Below are 20,132 nucleotides of genomic sequence, written 5' to 3' on the forward strand. Positions count from 1 at the left end.
ACAGTGTGTTTGTTATGTTTATTTATAAGCAAATTTGTATGGAGACCCAGTAATTGGTTACATTTTGACAATGATCCATTTAAAGATGTACACATAGCACTGATGATGGGCAGTGTACCCTGCTAGATGATCCAGAGAGTATCAGGGTAATTGATGATCTCAAGGAAACAGAGAAGCACACATCCATGCCTTCTCCATGGCCCAAGCTCAGAATCCTAATGATAGATAATGCCCTATTGGGAGAGTGCAAAGCAAGCCTTTGTCCTGCCACCACACCAATCTGAATTGAAGTGCAATACAAAGTGCTCTGTAAAAACCCGAATCCCAGGCACAAAGTTTAAAACCCTTAAGTTCAAAAGGACTCAGCCATGGCTCTTTGCATTTTTTAGCACAATTCTAAAGCTATTTCCTTGTGTCCAGAAGGAAGATGTGTCTTCACAGCATCCTCTTATTTGACCCTAAATATTTTCTCTCCCTTTTCTGAAACATCTACGTAGACTTAGGGAGGTACATATCAAATTGTAGGTCTGATAGCTACAGAAGCTGCAGTTGACGATGTCTTGAAAGGCCATCCTAATGGCCATGGCACTTTCCAGTATAATTTTACAGATCTCAATATTCTAATTATTTTTTTTAAAACCAGAGTGCTGAACAAAAATATTTAGTAAGGACATGCTTTCAAAAATTGTAATTTTGAAAATGTAATGGTGGGGCTTGGGGTTAACTTAAACCACCGTTAGTGTAAACTCATAATCCAGTAGTTTCAACATGATTCTGTCCCAAGTGGAACTTTCTGAATATGTACAGTTCCACGTGAGCTATTGCTTGCCACTGCTTCTCTCCAGACACAGTATTTAATGACAAAATGATTCTCAGACTATTGGGAACATAGAAACTGAAAAGGATGAAAATGTTAAACAGGACAGGCTCGTAGAAGATTTCTTAAACCTGATTCATCTGAAACTCTTCCAGGTTAAGTCTCCTCAATTTTGCACTGTCAAAGATGCTATTTTTGAATCTAAGTGCAGGAATTTACATTTTTTTCTAAAACTTTTATCTTCTTTTTTGATCTCATCATTTTAATGTATTGACATCTCTTTGGAAAGATTCTGAGTCTATCACCCAGTAAGTTCATTATCCTTGTGAGCTTTGAGGAAGGTAGAAATTTGGCAAGCTAGCCTTCATGGCTTCCTTGAAGTAATTTTTAAAAAAAAATGAATAAATCAACCATTGTAGGAAATAGTATAGTATCTAGTGACACTCCCTCAGTCCTAAGCAACTTGATAATAAGACATTAACTAATAATCTTTGGCTGTAAAATGCCTTGTTAAAATGCATTGATATCTTTAGATATCTTCAGATTTTATCATGGAATATGTCAGGAATTTTTCTTTTAGGGCCTTCCTTACACATCACTTGAAGCATCTTCCCTTTCAGTAACTCAGTAATGGGATCCCAGTTTTCTCTTCTCAGAAACTGTTCATATCAAGTTCAAGAACACCTGTTCAGTAACGTCCAACATTTTCTGTCTTGGACACATCATGCATTCTAGAGGATGGAATCACTTCTTTCAAAGGTTTTCTATTATTTCATGTATTTCACTATGCTCTTTCTAATGGCCCCAAACTTTCATCTCTAGTAGCAATTGTTCTGTTATTACCAACACTTCCCAAATGTTAAAACTGATGCAGTTAAAAACAAGAGAATGTGGCAGCAGTCTGGTAATCTCTACATTGGCCTGGTGATCTGTACATTGGCCTGTATGATCCTTCTCCTCTTGAACCAGGCCAGAATTCATAGGCTCCACTTTCTATAGATGCCTCTTGGGAAAGTTCTAAAATTGGGGTCTACACAGTGAACAGCAGTTATAAGCCCTAAAGAGTTTTTCTTTGAAGTCAGTTGGAGGCTTTGAAGTCAAGGCGTTGAGATCCAGGGGCAGTGGAGAAGAATTAATCTAGCTCTCGGACTTTGCCTGCAGCTTTTACATAGTCTTGTGCAGCTGAGTGTGAAAATCTTAATGTGAAGCAGGGTATATGGAAATTGAAAATGTCATTCGGTCCACCACCCAATACCTATATTTCAGAGATCTCATTAGTGTTGGACATTAAATGCTGGAGATGATTTTGGAATTTGCAAATCCTTACCTGTTGCTCCTAGACTTTGCTTCCCCAAAAGGCCCTTGTAGGGTCCTGTGTCATGTACCTTCCAGGCACATAACATGATAAGCCCCTATATATGATAGCTCGTTAGAGTTTGTAAAGCATTTCTTGTTCACTGAATCATTTAATCCTCAAGCTTATGGAATAAGATTTTATTGTTCTCACTTAGAGGGGTGGAAGCAAAGGTTCAAAGAATTAATCAGTCTACTCCAACCACCCATCCAGGACTCAGAGCCTGGCCTCTAACTTTAAATCCAAGGCCATGTGATGACCTTTTCAATCCAAAGCCTCACTGTATCTCTTAAATGCCCTCAAATGAATTCCAGTCAAATGAAAAATGAGAGAGACACCAAGAAGGAAAACTAGAGTACATTAATTTGGATATTTTTAATAAAATTAAATATTCAGGCTCACTTTGCAGAAAGAGGCATGTTTGATTCCCAAAACAGTCATCTAAAAATCTCCCTAATTAATTCAAAGTATGTAACAGTCACTATACCTCTTTTAAAGTTACTCTTCCAAGTATACTATGCTTATCACATTGACAGACTTCATAAGGTACGTGGCTTTTTAAAGATGCCAAGCTACGAACATTCTGACAATTAAAAACACTTTAGTTGCTGCAGTACATAGGTTAGGGGGAAAAAAAATCCCCTTCAAGTTCAACTTCATTTTATAATTGAAAAAACTGAATTCCAGAGGAAAGAAATGCCTTCCCAAGTTTATACAGCCAGCATATGTCAACACTTACATGGAGTCCCAATCTGATGATTACCAGGACAGTTCCAGGAGCTCTTGGTGGAAACCAACAGCAGGTGGATCTAGAAGTCAATTGAACCAGGAGTTTAATGAAAACCCAAAGCCTAGGTAATCCAGCCAGTCCCTAGGGTAGTGGTTTACCCCTGCAAAGCATTCCAGGGGTATGTTCCCCCATTCAGACTGCCCAGGAAATAAATAAGCATGTTCCAAGATGTTATGTTCCTTGAACCCCAATCAAATCTGTGCTATGGACAGAGCAGGTACTATTATCTCCATTTTACACAAAAGAACACTGCTAGAGGCCATGTTGTTGGCACCAGCAGGCATCACAAGCATGTATCTTTCATCCTACCAAGGGCTTTCAGTTGTTTCATGATGCCTCTGGAAGCAGTGAGTTGAAGGACATGGATACTCCATCGAGGAAAGCTACAACCGTAGTGTGGGGTGTGGGATTCATTCACACAGTCCGGCCCCCTTTGCCTGCTCACGTCTGCGACCTACATAACAGTGGCCTATGACCACTCAACCAATGTTAGTTTGGACTAACATTGCCTGTGCTGTGTGCATCTGGGTGTGACATTTAGCTTACTAACTCCACACAGCTCTGCTGGCAAACCTGTGCAATCCATTCTGCTGATTTTCTGCCTGTCCTTTTGCTAGGCCAACCTGTCTTCAGGAAAGTTCATGCTAGAGAACATCCGATCCCCTCTACTATAATCACCATTGCAGGTACTCATTTCATCACAGTCCTTGAAAACCCAGTTAACTTAAGGTCATCTGCCTTCAGGTGTTCTTTAGGCCTTTTTTTAACTGCTGTATATGGAAGTTTCCAGGCTAGGGGTCACATCAGAGCTGAAGATGCAGACGTTCACCATAACCACAGCAATGCCAGATCTGAGCCAAATCTGTGACCTATACCCCATCTTGCAACAATACCAGATCCTTAACACCTAATTGAGGCCAGGGATTGAACCCACATCCTCACGGAGACTGTGTCATGTCCTAAACCCACTGAACCACAATGGGAACTCCTCCTTAGGTCTTTAGATATTAAAGTGCCATAGGTCAGCCCCTGTTCCCTCTAAAACATTGCTAAATAAAGCCACGGCTTCTCAGCTATTGGGGGTATGGTGTTTTGGCAACCAAACTCAGGCACATCAGCCCAGAACAGGAAGCAAGGTAGAGGGAACAGCATGGACCTACAGAGAAGGTTGAGCGCAGGAGCCCCTCAAGTTTCAGTATGTTCCAGATTTCTTGCAAATCTTGCTTCTCAAACATGGGCATTTGATCCTAAACCTAATGAAGTTTCTTTAAAAGCAAGCTGTTTTGCTTCCCAGGATCTGCCTTTCCTGCCACCAGGCAGTATGATGTTAGCCAGATATACACAGGTGACAGTGCATCTGTGGGGTGTTTCCAGAGGGCAACATTGACAGGATGACTAAAGAATGACAGAACTATCCCAGATGGACTGTAGGGTCAGAGCCCGGGCATGAGCTCCTTGCACCAAGCCACAAGGCTCTGGCTAAGGACAGGTGACACCATTGCTTATCTCTGGCCATGACGGCAACAGAAACGCTTCTGCCTGTCTCAGGAGACTATTCTCAGCCTCTCACCCCATACCCCTTCTGAATAATCATGCAGCCTTTACTGCAGAGTTGTTCCAGAATATTCTTCATGGAAGTAAAAGGACCAGCCTCTTTAGGTTCTCATCAGAGAAGGCAGCCCATTGCTGAAAACTGTCAAGAGATCTCAGCTCTCAGACTTGTCAGCACAGATCTGCATGAAGGATTAAAATAACCTTAAGCAAATTGTCCCATCACTGGCCTTTACTTCTTTCCAAATTTTGCATTGTTTGTTAAGACTGAAAATTGCAAATTCATTAAAGAATATCCACAGTGTCTCCCGGAGGCTGTTCTCCAAGTGAGTTGTATTGTTTTCTAATAGAGATTCCTGCTTTCAGCCATTTATTGTCTTATAGTGACAGCCTCAGACAGAAAGCATTTTACAGTGACTCTGCTTCAGAATGCAGCCTGAGCCCAAAAGCATTAACCAGAGCTTTTCCATAATTCCGTTCTTCCCAGATTCCAGGTACCTATTTGCTTTTGTGATGTGTCATTTGCAAAATCAGTACTCAGGAGAAGGGAGGCCCCCTGTAAAAGGATTGTTTTCTGTCCTGTCAATACTGATTTTGCATTTGATCTATAAGCTGTGTTGCTTTGTTAAGACCATGATGTTGTATAATTTATTATAAACTTCTCAATAAAATATGGTGAGTTTAAAAATAGGCACATCAGGGAGTTCCTGCTGTGATGCAGTGGGTTATGAATCTGACTGCTGCAGCTCGGGTTTCTAAGGAGGCAAGGGTTCGATCCCTAGCCCAGCACGGTGGGTTAAGAATCTGGCACTGCTGCAGCTGCAGTGTAGGTCGCAGTTGTGGCTCAGATTCAGTCCCTGGCCCAGGAACTTCCATATGCTGTGGGTATGGCCATTAAATAAATAAATAAATAAATAAATAAATAAATAAAAATAGGTACATATGTATGTGCATATATAGAGAGCAAGAAGGTGAAAATTAAAGAGACTTTGCTCTGAGAAGCAAAATTAAAAGCACAGCATGTGCATAAATAAGGAAATGAAACTGACTTGACCATTGTAAAACAAACTGCATTTAATCCAGCACACAAAGTGAAAAAAAAATAATAGATGATTTTTAATATAGGCTGTTAAACTATTTCCCTATTCAATAAAAGGTATCTAAAGAGAGGACACTTAAAAAAAAATAGCCGGGAGTTCCCACTGTGGCTCAGTGGTAATGAGCCCAACTGGTATCCATGAGGATGTAGGTTTAATCCATGGTTTCACTCAGTGGGTTAAGGATCTGGCTTCACCGTGAGCTGTGGTGTAGGTCACAGACAAAGATTGGATCCCACAGTGCTGTGGCTATGGTGTAGACTGTAGCTCCAGTTCGACCCCTAGCCTGGGAACTTCCATATGCTACAGGTGCAGCCCTAAAAAGCAGAAAAAAAAAAAAAAAAAAAAAAAAAAAAAAAAAAAAAAGGACTTGGATTTCCTCTTTGTCAGTTTCAAAAAAAAAATCTGGATCATAAACACTAATTTATCAATATTATTATGGAGCAATGAAAGAATTTATCCAGCTGCCTTCTCTCAGGTACATATAATTCTCTCCTAAATCTTCAAGTCATTTATTAAGTGAACATAGCCTAGACCTGCCCTGACACTGTGCCTTTGTGCTTTGACTTCTCTCTGCCTGGAGTGCCCCTCCTTACTGTATTACCTTCTAGCCATCCTTACCCCCACTTTCACCTGGCAAGCTTCTATACATGCTTCAAAGCCAATCTCAAATAGCTCCTCTTTCCTGAAGCCTTCAGTAACTCCCTCAGGCAGAGAGAGCTGCTCACCAACTCTGGACCTTCAGCCTTTATCTTGTACTAGAATTTGTCTACTTCCACATGCCTACTTCCCACTAGACCATGAATTCCTAGAAAAGGGGTGGGGTGAGGGGTTCCTAGGTGTGCTGACATATAGTCGGAATACACGTGACATGTGAAATGAACCAATGGTCTTTATATTCACAGAGCAAATAATAGGCTTTTCTGACAGTGAGGTGGACAGTCACACAACAAATCCTTATTGAACACCTACTGCATTCCATTGCATTTTAATAGGCTCTGGGGGATGTGAGGACAGTTCAGTGGGCAAGGAGACATACTGTTCTATCTAAATGTATTGGCTGGATTTTGTATGTAAAGGTAAATATAAATATTAAACATTAGCATAATAGAACTATCCATGTTTAATATGTACACACAGAAATATTAAAGAATTCATTTGGATTTAGAATGGTCATTCATAAGTAGGTCAATTGGGAGATATTTCATGCAAGAGGTGGGGTTTTAAAAGATATGTAGGATTTAGTTAGATGAAAATGGGAAAGGTTTTCCAGATGGGAAGACAATAGAATAAAGTGTGGCATTAAATTCAAGTCAAGTTTGGAGCAAGAGTATAGAAGATAATAGAAAGTGTCCTGATTTTCTTTAGTTAGTGTGAAATCTGTTAAGACATTAACTCCTAAATTTTGGTCATTCTCATACCTCTTTTAGAATATTTGCTTGGGCAGAATACCATCTATACTATTAGTTACTTAATACAGTTTTTACCTCATGTTTTTACTTCACTAGATTTGTTTTTAGAGGAAAACTATAAGTAGGTAACAAATGGAAAACTAGTGTTTATCATAAATAGAAAACAAGGTAAAAAAATTTAGAATGGAAAAAAGTTCTGAACTGCTAGCTCGATGCAGTCAAATGCTCTATGCCTGAGAACTGTGTTTTCTTTCCTGGTAGAAACCCTAATGTCAAGAATTAGGTACAGATATAACAGCACCAGACTAAGGTGGAGGGACTGAAGGATGATTAAAAAGAGAATAACCTTTTCACTCAGTGCATAATTTGATTTCATTTACTATCATGTCTACTTCTTTGATGTCACATTCCAAATCATTTCATCTTGTGAAATGTGGCTTTAAAGAATGCCACCACCTCACCCTTCTTTTAGAACTTCTTTGGTTTTTTCTGCCTAAATTGACTCAAACCCCGTTAAAAGCAAATCACCATTTATAAGTAAACTATTAAAAGCGGGACATAGTAAATACTCTCCCCCAAGTGGCTTGGTAATTCAAATAAAAATCCAAGTTGTAATAGTTCTTCTGGAAAAATAATTCCTATTTGATATAAGTGTCCAAGATATCCATGTGCAGCTGAATTTATGAACAAAGACAGTAATATAACCGCTCCTATGAAAACTAAGAATGTTATCCCAGGTTCAGGAGTCAGAAATAAGTGGAAATCAAAAATATGATTCATTTATGGAGTTCCTGTTGTGGCTCAGTGGTAACAAATCCAACTGTATCCATGAGGATGTGGGTTTGATCCCTAGCCTCACTCTGTGGGTTAAGGATCTGGCATCACCATGAGCTGTGGTGTAGGTCACAGATGCAGCTCATATCCCAAGTTTCTGTGGCTGCATAGGCCGGCAGCTACAGTTCCAATTCGACCCCTATCTTGGTAACTCCATATGCCGCTGGTGTGCCCCTTAAAAAAAAAAAAAAAGAAAAAGAAAAAAATTGATTTGAGCACCAAATAAATGGGATTCACACATCTCAGCCCACCTCCATAACTACACACAGATATAAAGTCAAGGACAAATCATTTTTACACCAACTGAAAACCTTTGCCTTCTCTTGGGTCCTAACTTCCCAAGCCTACTATAAAAAAAGATTGCAAGTTTTACAGTTAAAATTAATCTAATTGTACCCCTCCTTTGCATCTGCTAACATTTAGCAGTTTTTGGCCTGTCCAACATGGCTTATTTTTAGTCTTCATCTAATTTCTTCAGGGCCTTGTAATTAGTGGGAATAGGAAAGCAGAATCTGAAATATCCTTTTAGGAAGACACTGTTGAATACACACTAAAGAATTCATTGATAGGCTACATTCTGCCTTTGCCTTTGGTTGGTTTTGACACTTGTTATATAAAAATGCTAGCAGTGCCTCTAGCCCATCTGCTCCCTATCCAAGCCTCCCCTCCCAGTCCTCTGTAACATTTGCTGGAGCATCAAGTGGAGCCACCATGGCAGGGTCCTTCAGCAGAGGGAAGCTCTGTGTCATTAGAGGGGATGGAAGGTGTGGACTCCTCCAGCAGCTGATGCTTAATTGAAAAATCAAAAAGTCTGAGCTAGAAGTCCCTCCCTTTCTGACCTCTCCTCTGCCAACAGACTCCTATGGCAGGCAGTGTGCCTGGAAGGTTCTAGAAACACGGGCATCAGGGCTGAGGTCTTTCTATACCACTGATCCTACCTCCTTAGAGATGAGGTTCATTCAGCTTGGCTCTGAGGGGAAGTGGCCTGTCTTGTTCCAGCATCCTGAGCCTAAAGGATAGGGGGCTAATTGATTACAGGAATAGTGTTTGTCCTTCACATATGCTTGGCCTTCTCAGTCTGGATTTAGCCTAATGACCTTCACACAGAGAGGAGCCAACTGTGAGCTTCCCCTCATTAATGGACTCTCAAGTCTGTTAACATTTTCTCAGTACCCACTGGCCTCTCCTGGAGCGTAAGCTACATGGTGGTTCTGGAAGTAATCATGCTCACAGGGTGAGTGGTATTAACTCTCCAAAGGTCTCAGCCTCTCCTCCTCTTTTACTTTAAGATTAACATGGTCAAGATCTTTCCAACCCATCTCAGCTCTTTACACCAGAGAGAGGCAGCCCTGGAGTACAGGCATCTTACTGAAACCTGAAAGGGATGGATGTTTTGCTTCTTAACTTGCAGTAGGGGCTCTTGGCAAGGGAGAAACTAAGATTAGAATTTCCCACCTCCCATCTCTTTGGCCCTGGGGCACTTTCTGTTGCCTCTAGGAAGTGGAAAGGAGGAGGCCAGATTCTTCCATCCCTTGGGTCACTCTAGCACTTTTAATTATGTTTCCTTTTGGTCATGTGCTAAAAGAATGTGTACAAACAACCAGGTGAGCCAGTGTCCCACGGGAGAGCTAAGTGATCCCCTCAACATAGATGTTGTGTGGGCAGTTCTTCCCAGTATCATGTCCTTATATGTTGCTTTTCCTGAGCTGCTCTTTGCCATGTGCTTAGGTTGGGGGATGTTGCTATCACCTGCTACCACAGGGGTATGCTGGCTGACACAGCAGGCGTCTGTCCAGTTCTCCCTTCTAGCCTTATACCATCACCCAGGGGGCTTTCTAGGTCCTTAGGGCTTCCTTCCTTCCTGGTTTTCTTGTAGCAGGATACAGGGGTTTCCAAATAAAACTGAGTCCATGCTCACTTTCTCGCCCTTCCTTTTCACAGAGGAATATGATGACAAGCAGCCACTAACCAGCAAAGAGGAAGAGGAGAGGCGCATTGCAGAGATGGGGCGCCCCATCCTAGGAGAGCACACCAAGCTGGAGGTGATCATTGAAGAATCCTATGAGTTCAAGGTAAGCTCACCAGCACTGCCGCTGCAAGGGCATGGGGGTTGGGGGGAGGAACATCTCAGGACCAAGACAGTCCATAGATTCAGTCTATGTTGTATGATCTATCTGGAAAGACGAGCAGATGTAACTACAAGAAACTGGCTCATTAAGGGGCCTTCAGAGCAGAAATGAAATTAGAGAATTATAGGAACCAAGAGGTCCTGCAAACTAAACAGCACCAGATCCAAGGCCTGTGGATGACATCCATCACTTTACAGGGGCAGAGGTACCCAAAAGGGAGGGATCTGCTTGAGTAGATAGCAAGGAAATGGCAAAGGTGGATTCCAAGAGACTGTAGGTGTGGAAGAAACCGCACTTGAAAAAGCTCATAAATCTATGAGAAGCAAAGCATATACATTGCTAAAAATTTGCTTTTTGTTTTGGAATGAGGCTAGTTAGCCTGCAGCATTCCATTGACAAGCTCTCATGTATATGTAGTCATCTTCTCTAGATCCAAGATGCTTGAGCACAGACCGCATACTGAAGGAATAGTGCCTGTAACCAGAGAGCTTATTATTGAGCTGATAAAATTCCATTTCCAGGTCTCTTAGATGATGAACATCATTTTTCAGAAGTTAACCAAATAGGCCTTAAGGTGAACTGAGGACTTTGAAGTGGAACTTTCCATCCATTCTTAGCTGCTGCCCAAGCCCTTGTCCCAACACCCATCCCGTCTCGTTCCACCATCCTGACACCTCGAAGCCCCCAGTTCAGCCATACCTTTGTTCTGTTGCAGAACAGGAAAAGGAGTGGCCTCCCTCTGGCTTTCCAGAATTACATACCAGACCACAGCAGTATTCTCCCCATTTATTTCTTTAAATGCATCTTCTGCTCCTGTTTGGAAATCCAGAATGAAGATTCCAAAGGTCAGAATCAAGCCTCTGACCTAGAAGCCTTAGGATTGTATCTGAAGTTTCATAGTCATGGCTTCCTTGCCTTTTACTGGGCTCATTCATTAATTGTTTAATTTAGTTCTCAAATGAAGGTGCCTGATAGCAACAGATAGAAAGAAAAATGTCTTTGCAAATTATAGTGGCATTTGAAATACAAAAACACTATTAAACTTTGCCCCTCAGGCCACTGTGAATGCATCTGTTAACTCATGCTTTCATTCATTGTCTTAAAAAGAAAGATCCAGGTAAACACTGAGCCCAGGGCTTTCCAGGCAGACCCCAACCACCAGAGCCCAGCTGTTGTTTGATCCATAACCTGGCTCACTGCATACACACGACTGGTATGGACACAGGTTCCCTGTGATTCTCGAGGCACAGATACCTCAGACTGTCCATTGCTGTGGACCAGTCTGTTCTGATGGGTCCATCCTCACTTTTCCTCTTTTCCCCTGAAATCAGAGGGCCTGGCACCACTTGCAGCAAGAGAAATTCAACAGTCGGGCATTTCTGTAAATGCTCACTCCCCACCCCACCCAGGACTCTCATGGGGAATTGTGTGCTCTCTCCCTTATGGGACAACCCAAACCTTCCCATTCCATGCACTCACAATCAGGAAGAGCAATCGTGGTAACTTCCTGTAGGAAGCATTGAGTTGGGTATGGCAGGGCACAGTCTTTTGGGCAGCAGAGCACCCAAAGCCCTCTCTGGTAACCATTCCAGTGATCCGAGTGTTTGAGAGTCACCCAGGTCTCTCACATAAGTCCAGTTGTTTGGGGTACTGATCTCCCTGGAATAGCTTCCATACATTATTTCCACCATCTCCTCAAATTTCCTCAGGACACTCACTGTCAACCCCAAAGGACACCTGTGGGGAGCAGGGGGCATGTTTCTGAAGCACCCTCAGAAAGTATCAGTTTTGATGCATCATATTATTCTTTCAAGAAATTTTTTTCTAGCTGTTTTAAAGAACTTGTTCAAAACTCTCAGAAGGGCATTAAAGGCCCAAATCTGGGTGACACCTCGCAATGCCTCTCCTCTGCTTTGCCCACAGGGCTCTCGTTTACTATGTTGTGACTAAGGGCTGGGCTTTTCAAACACCCATTGCTGAGGTGAGGTCATAACAATTGCTTACAGACTCACACAGTGAAGAGCTTATTGACTAATGTTGAGGAAACCTCCAGGTTGGTGTCAATGGCAAATGTTCAAGGATCTAACTTTCAAATTCATCATATTTACTCCTCTCCTGTTACAGGTCAAGAGAGGACATATATGCAAATTAAGTCCTAGGAAGAACCCAGGTTATCTCATGGTCCCTCCAAGTCTAGCATAAACTACAGTTTATAGTCTACCCTAGGTTTTAGCACACACACACACACACACACACACACACACACACACACACACACACACAATTTTAAGTTTAATTTATCATAGAACTTTGTTCTCTAGAGATATTTTTTGAGGCAAGTCTGTGTTTAACTGTTAGAACATTTTCTTTCTTTAACAGTTTACTCCCCAGCTGATGAGCTTCTCTGCTTGGCTTCAGAATAAAGAGGTCTCCTTTGGAGAGACCTGCCCCAGGTTTCCATCATATTTAGGAAAAGTCAAGGTCATTTCTTGTTCCATCCTGCACAGAACTTTGAACTGGCATCAGCCAACACTCAGGGTGCCTGATGAGATGTGGCTGAATGGAGAGAAAAGACAGATGCTTGTCACGTGCTTTTAGTTCTGGTGGCCGAGAGTCCTGATGGTTACAACTATTATCAGGGGGCACTAGCAGTTCTAGACACAAAGCTTGAGGCTGAAATGTCACCAGCCTAAGGACAAACAATCTATCAAAGTGTGATGTTGAAAATAGAGAGTGGACCAGTTGGAGAAGAGCCCTTTCAGGTTATTATTGTCTCAGTGTTGCAAGTCAGTTCAAATGGCTGTGGAACTAACGCACTTGACAAGCTGACGTAGCTTTGGCTTTCCGAACAAGACCCTTGGATGGCATTTTCCTTCCTCCCATTTAGCTGATAGCATGCCCTCTCTCTCTCAAACCTTAGTCAACTCAGGTACACTGCGTTAAACATGTATCGATTTTGATCTCAGACAAATAATACGTGTTTTCTGCCTCTTTGCAATGAGTGGGAATTCGAGGATGCTCTGACAGTAAGTGTGCCCATGTGGTAGACTAGCCAATGTGGTAGTTTCTCCGGGAAAAAAAGCCTCAAGTCCCGGAAGTATCCCTTCTCCCTGTAGTTGCTTTGATTTGTTGTAGTGCTTTTGGGTGCATCTGCTTACTTAGTTTTCTTGTGAACGCTTGGCTGCTCCTGTTCTTCTATTAACTGACATTTATTTAGAAAGCTAAGAGTACTAATTATACAGAATCAAGTGCCTAAAAAAGGTCTAAGGAAACATAAAAATAAGAGCCTCAGTGCCAGTAAAGTAGGGGGAAATTCAGTGCAAGGTCATTGCAGCATGCCCTAAACCATACACACTGACATTTCCATGTCTTGTCTTCTCTTGTTTGCAACAGGAGTAAGGTGAGATGAATTCTCTACCAGCCACCAGGCTGGACAAAATCAGTAACCAAAGAAAAATCCATTTATTGATGTTCATAGAGCAGCCCATGTGAGGCTCTGCTGTCTGGCTACATTTCATTGGTCAGTAAAAGTATAATAAGAACAGCTTTTAGTTTCATCTCTCTGCCACATCTGGTTATTCACAAACAGGTAATGCTGAGCATGGCATAGATTAATTTAGGGGCAGACAGCACACTAGAGTTGAAGCCAGGAGAGAAGCAGGTTCATGAAGCATTCAAGGGGAAGGGATGGACTTCTGCACCATCTCCTATTCTAACCACTGAGGCCATTCTTCCTTGCCCATTAGGCAGTGAAGGAAGCTTGTCTTTGCTATGAAGTTTCCATTTCAGAATGTTTCCAAGTGAGCCTTGTGCTTGTTTGCATAATCATAACGGTGTTCGATGTCAATACTGTTGTTCTCAGCCTAACATCTGCTACCCTTTATATAACTCTGGGGTTTCAGAACCCATGAGGTCTGCAATTTCCCCAGGCCTTAACCAACCCAGCAGTTATTGTCTGATTCTTTTCCCCCTTTCCAGAGTACCGTGGACAAACTTATAAAGAAGACAAACCTAGCCCTTGTAGTTGGGACTAACAGCTGGAGGGAGCAGTTTATCGAGGCGATTACTGTCAGTGCTGGTGAGTGCCTTTCTCTGTGTAGTATACATTATAATGTCCCAAGCTTACCATAACCACTTGGTCTATGTCAAAACACCAAATCTCCACAATAAAATTAAAAGAACAATCAATGTATTTGTAGCGTTCATGCACATTTGGGAGACGAATTTAGATTTTCTAGATGAAGCAAATGTCTTCAAACAGGACCTCCTTCTCTATCTCCATTGCATCTTTCTCTCTGGAAATAGACAAGATAAATTTAAAGCCTTCTGTGTCTCTTACTCATGGATAGCCAATCCCAGGGCTTTGTCTGGAAAATTCCCTGAAAGCAGAAAAGTGGCCAAGTGTAGGTCACAAAGGAAGCAAGCAAAATTGTAGATAGGATGGGGTAATATTAAGACCCTTCACCACCTCCATCTGCGTCATTTTACACTCTCTTCAGCAACACCTAACGAGTGTCTTCACTGGGTCTGAGAGTGAAAATAGAATCACATTCTGTTTCCTCCTGTTCAAGCAAAGTGCAGAGTTTTATTTAGGAAAATCCTACAAAAGAAGTATGTTTCAATCTCAAGAAGTCAGACACCTGAAGGAATTAAATTCAGAAAGAAGTGGCCCTTCTCTGCTTTGTCACACTTTGTCCACTCTCTATGTGATTATATAAATGTAAAGGAAAGTCCCTTTCAAAGATTCAGGAAAGCAACACTATCATGGGATTTTTTTCTTTTTTTTTTTGTTTCAGTTCTTCTGCTTCATTTCCACTGGTTCTTTCTCTTTAAAGATCCCTGCAGGCTCATCTTCTACTGTTGCAGCTAATGAACAAAACTAGCATTTTCTAAATAGTGATTCCCAGACTGTAAAATATGGAAACAGCGTCACTAGCGGTTGGGTCATGACTGCTAACACAACCTCCTCTTTCCAATCTGCCACAGAAGCATTTGACAGATCCCCAAGTGCTAGAGGAACAGAGGGTGCTAAAAATGTTGGTGCCTGTTTATTATTAGTACTGTTTATAATCACACTTTGGTTTCTTGCAGTTGAGTATACGTGGAAATTTTTGAACATGAAATGATGAGTAATAGCTTAGAAGAGCAGCTTTGAAATTTACACATCAGTTCCAATAGGGGGAGGGGGAGCACCCTGTCTTAGTCCATTCAGACTGCTGTGACAAAATACCATAGCCTGGGTGGCTTGTAAATTACAGAAACTTATTTCTCACAGTTCTAGAAGCTGGAAGTCCAAGATCAAGGCCCTGGCAGATTTCATGCCCGGTAAGAGGCAACTTCCTGGTTCATAGACAGCTGTCTTCTTGTTCTGTCCTCACATAGGGTGAGGGATGAGGGTGCTCTCTCGGTCTCTTTAACAAGGGCATTAATCCTCCTTTGGATCTAATCGTCTTCCAATGGGCCCACCTCCATATACCATCATTTTGGGAATTAGGTTTTAACTTAGGACTTTGGGAAGGACACAAACCTTGAGCCCATAGCACTCCCTCATATGGTTTATGTTTTTCTAGAAACCTAAGTTTAATATATGAGGCATGAGCTATATTCCCTCATCACTGAGGAAAAAAACTAAAGAGACAAAGATAACGTGAGTAAGAAAAACTGTTGGCAAAGCCAACATTAAAAAATAGCCAAATTATTTTAATGGGTTTGACTTATTAGAATTGAAACATAAAAAGCGACATAAGCCTTAACAGGCCATTTCTAATAGTTTCCAGGTTTCCTTTGGCTAAAAATGTATGAGCATTTGTATGATGGTCACGGGCAAGACATCATTCACTCCTTTTTCTATATGTCGATCATTGTTCTTGGTGCAAAGGATATGACAGTGAATGAAACAGACAAATACTTCTGCCTGCGTAAAGCTTATCTTCTAATGCAGGAGACCACAAATAAGTAAAATAAACAAAGAAGTCAGATAAAGTGCATATGCAATGGTGAGTTTATCATCAGAACAACAAAGCCATAGAGAGAAACAGGAAGTTGGGGGGGAGGTGGGGGCTGCATTAGACAGTGGCCAAGAAGATGCCATCCATAGATGCGTCAATGCTGAATTTACTTTTCTAGCAGTGGAGTGGTTTTGTGTTTGTTCATCACACATTTTTGTGACTTTCAGGGACCAAGGTAAACGTTTTATGGCCAGTCTATGGCAGTGGAAAAGGGTGGTTTGAAATAATGAGAGCAGTTATGCTGTCAACAGAGTTGTTGTGTATTTTCTCCCAGTCAGAATAGGGATACCAAGAAATAGCACTAGAGGTGCTGAGACTTTCTGACTTTAAAGGGAAAGTTTTGGTTTGCCAACATTTTCTCATGTTGAATTAAATCCTCTCAAAATCTCATGAGGTAGGTCTTGGATTGTCCTGATCTTGTAGAGGAAGAATCTAAGCCTTGGCAAATCACCTTGGCTTTGGAATGTAGCCCAGAGCCCTGGTCCACCACATGCTGGTCCAATGGGCTGTCCACTGCCCTTAGAGAGAGAAATTTCAAAGTGAGGAAAATTGTTCCTCACCTCTAGCTCACTGAGTGACACTGGCCTTTTCACCTCTCCGGTGCCATGGTTTCAGCACTTAGGTGATAGGACTAACTCTAACTCAGATCCCTGGAAGAACTGTTAATGAATGAAATGCAAAACCTCCAAGGATTCTTATTTATCATGCAACATATTGTATTTTATGTTTCTAAATGGTTGCTTGGGAATGTGACAAAACTCTTTAGAAATTTGTAGGCTGCTGGGTAAATTGACCTTATTTGCAATTTTGAAATGAAGTATCAGGAGAAGAAAAAAAAAAAAGCAAACCCCTACTTTATAGCCATTAAATTACATGAAGGGCAGTTAGAAAGCTCAATATTTGTCTTTGTGATTAAATTTAAGTCTTTAAAGAATGTTAATATTCTTAGATTGTTAAGTAGATAGTAAAATTTGTAAAGCAGCATTTCTTGAAAACAGACTTTCATTGGATTTTAAGAGTTCATGGCTAGTTGAAAATCAGAAAGAGCCTTATTAAAAATGTTAAATTGCTCCTAAACTGCACCACAGAGAGATTTTCTTCTATGCAATTTTCTTCGCAAAATTGAGTCAATACATCTTGCTAAGCAAAAATCGTAATTTTATAAATAGGAGTTTGCTTCTGTTTCCTACTGCTTCTGTTTAAGCAGTTTCAGGGTAACCTGCTGGCAGTCTTTTTGTTCCCCTGTCTTCTCTGAATTTCATAGCTCAGACCCTGGGCCTCCTGGGACCATAATATTTCTATAAACTAAGTTCTTATAGTTCAATATTTGAAGAGTTAAAGGACTCATGAGACTCTGGGGATTAGAAAGGGTTTAAACAGTCATGTCCCAGCAGTTCCCTTTCTGTCTTTCCCTGGGTGGAATACCAGGAGTGGCGGCCAACAGTTGTTAAGTGCCTGTCAGAGCTTGCAAGGCAAGACTAGTACCATTAGATGTTGTAAGATGTGCCAGCAGGAGTTCCCTCTTGGATCAGCAGGTTAAGGATCCAGCGTTGTCACTGCTGTGATTCTGGTTTTGGCTATGGCACGAGTTTGATCCCTGGCCCAGGAACTTCCACAGATTCACTCCACTCCTAAGGGAAGCCAGCATTCACTGTACCTCCAGTGTGGATTACCCCCAGGGCCACCTTCTTCCTGGTATCTCCATAGGGACAGAATGGAGGGTTGGCTTTGCGAGATCGTGTACCAGCTGGGCCATGAGGGAGAAACAGGTGTGTCAGGGAAGAGGGCAAATGTTAGCTGGATAAAGAGAACCAGGATGCTCGTGTCAGTTCCACAGCCACCATCGTGTTCTTCTTCCCAGCAGCCATGGGCTGTGGTGAGGTGAAGAACAGAGGGATGGCAAGCCTGGCTTTGAAGTCAGATGTGGGCCTGTGTCCCAGACCTCCAAAATTCCCTGGGTGACTCTAGACAGATTACATCTCCTCTGAATCTTAGTTCCCTTGGGTGTCAAGTGGAGAAAACTGCTCCTTACTCATGGAGTTGCTGTAAGGATTAATTGAGGCAACATATGTATTTTCAAAAGAATTGTCTATGCTTTTGGATACCATGGTTGGTTGTTTGGGGGGACAAATCACCTCGAATATTTCGCAGTAAAATATAACCAAATTTGGTGGAAATGCAGTCAATTCAGTTTAATTACTATAAAGGCTCTGTGACTAAAAACACTGTTCGATCTTTTGGTTTTTTAAGGTTACACATGCCATTTTAGAGAAAAGAAAGCTGAGATTCAGGAAAACAGTGTAACTTGTTCAAGAAGTCAAAGTTAGTTAGTCAAAGTCAAATGATAGTGCTGGGATACAAATCAGCCTGGGATTCTATGCTGTTTGAGGGGGCACTCACTTGCTGTGCCTGGGGCCTGAGTACACATGTGCATACACATGCACACGTGTGAACGTATAGATAGAATACCTGTATACCCACATACATACACAGATGCACACAGATATGCATGTGTGTGTGTTTGCAAACTACATGAACAGAGACATACATACATAAGAGCATATGCATACATGCATAAAAGGATGTATGCATGCATAGATACACATCATATGTGTGCATACACACATTTATATAAAACAAAGGCATACAGAGACAGGCACCTTATATGGCTTGTGTCTTTATTCATTTGGATAATTGAACTGCAGATGGAACTATGAAGAGTTGATTATTCCTTAATATTTGTTAAGTCTCTTAAAGAGCCCAGCTCACATTTCTTTAAAGGAAGGTGCTGGTCAGTTCCCTAAAGAACAGAGGGAAGTGCTTGTCTTCCTAGGTGCATCTATGGCCTTCTCCTACCTAGTAATTTATGACATCCTTTCAGGGAAGTCAACATACTCCCCTTTCTTTTACCTGATCATTTCAAGTATTCAGAACTAAGGCTTTGTCTCAAATTCTTTCACTTTTGACATTAATTTTGCAAATCTAACATGGCATCTCTAAGCATTCTCATAATGAAGAAACATTCAAAAGAGAGCCACCCTCCCCCAAAAAAGAAGCCTTTTTGTAGTGTTGATTCTATCTCTTATCAACTGTATAACCTTGACAACATATTTAATCTTTGTGAATTGGGGTTTTGCCATCAGTAGAATGAAAGGATTGGACAAGGTGAGTTCCAGGGTACCAGCCAGTATAGACATGTGGGAGCCTGTGAATGTCTGCTCTAGTGCTGTAGCATCCCCAGTAGCATCATGCTTCGTGGGCCACATGTTTTAGGGAAATGAAAGAGGACACTGCCCACCTGCCTGGCTTGCTTATGTTAAATACTCGGCACAATAGCAGCACACAACTCACAGCTATACTCCTGGAAGGAAAAGGAGGAGAAGAGGGTCTTCCATCGTGAAAAAAGAGATTAAGTGAGCTGGTGACTTGAATATCCCTAATTTTCTTCCTGCTTGCTGACTGAAGCTGAGAAATGCCTGTGGATTCCTCTGCAGTAGAAGGGCAGACATTCAGCAGGAGGCCAGGCTCTTAGGCATGGGCTCTGAGCCTGTCCATACCTGCTACACTTTACAGTAGATTATAGAGACCTGCCTTCAGCTAAAGGAGATGGTGGGGGTGTGGTCTCCCGAGCCTCCCAGTCCAGTACAGAGACTGGCTTATGTTGGGGGATGCATCTGTCATCTCTTCTTTATCCATGCATGCTATGTGGAATAATAAGTGCTCTCAGTTAAACTGAATTATTTAATAGCAAAAACTGTCACCTCAATGGTACCTCTGGACAGTAATGCACTTGACAATCCTGTCAACCTGAAGACTGATCCACTCCCTAAGTCCTAAATGATAAATAATAAAAATGGTGCCTTAAATGAATTTCAAAGGATCGCCATGCCATCTGGTCTAAGCAGGAATCTTTCTAGCATCTCCTCTATTATTGAACATCATTTACTGTGGAGACACTCCATTACTTAATGCGTTAACCCTGGGTCAGATGTAAATCACATTTAAGCCGTTGGGGAAAAAAATCCTGCTCAGTCAGGTTTGACACAGCCTCAGTGTGACTGTGAGACAATGGGGAAAAGAGGAGAGAGGGTGTTGGGGATTAGGAATTTTCATTTTGCCCTATTTTTTGTTTGTTTGTTT

The 20,132-nt window shown here is 41.6% G+C and overlaps 1 protein-coding gene across 27 annotated transcripts in view; it reads left to right on the forward strand.

Annotated features, from left to right (window-relative positions):
• The window catches only part of SLC8A1 (solute carrier family 8 member A1), a 433,804-nt gene that overhangs the window by 336,652 nt on the left and 77,020 nt on the right, over positions 1 to 20,132 (forward strand). For 14 of the 27 annotated variants that reach the window (XM_021088307.1, XM_021088315.1, XM_021088317.1 and 11 more), the window contains 3 exons: positions 3,579 to 3,647; positions 9,797 to 9,927; positions 13,963 to 14,062. In XM_021088307.1, the coding sequence (XP_020943966.1) occupies positions 3,579 to 3,647; positions 9,797 to 9,927; positions 13,963 to 14,062 (300 nt within the window). The remainder of the gene's footprint in view (positions 1 to 3,578; positions 3,648 to 9,796; positions 9,928 to 13,962; positions 14,063 to 20,132) is intronic. The other 13 variants (XM_021088333.1, XM_021088330.1, XM_021088327.1 and 10 more) reach the window with 1 other exon arrangement.

This window comes from Sus scrofa, chromosome 3 (assembly GCF_000003025.6).
Source record: "Sus scrofa isolate TJ Tabasco breed Duroc chromosome 3, Sscrofa11.1, whole genome shotgun sequence".
NCBI lineage: Eukaryota > Metazoa > Chordata > Mammalia > Artiodactyla > Suidae > Sus > Sus scrofa.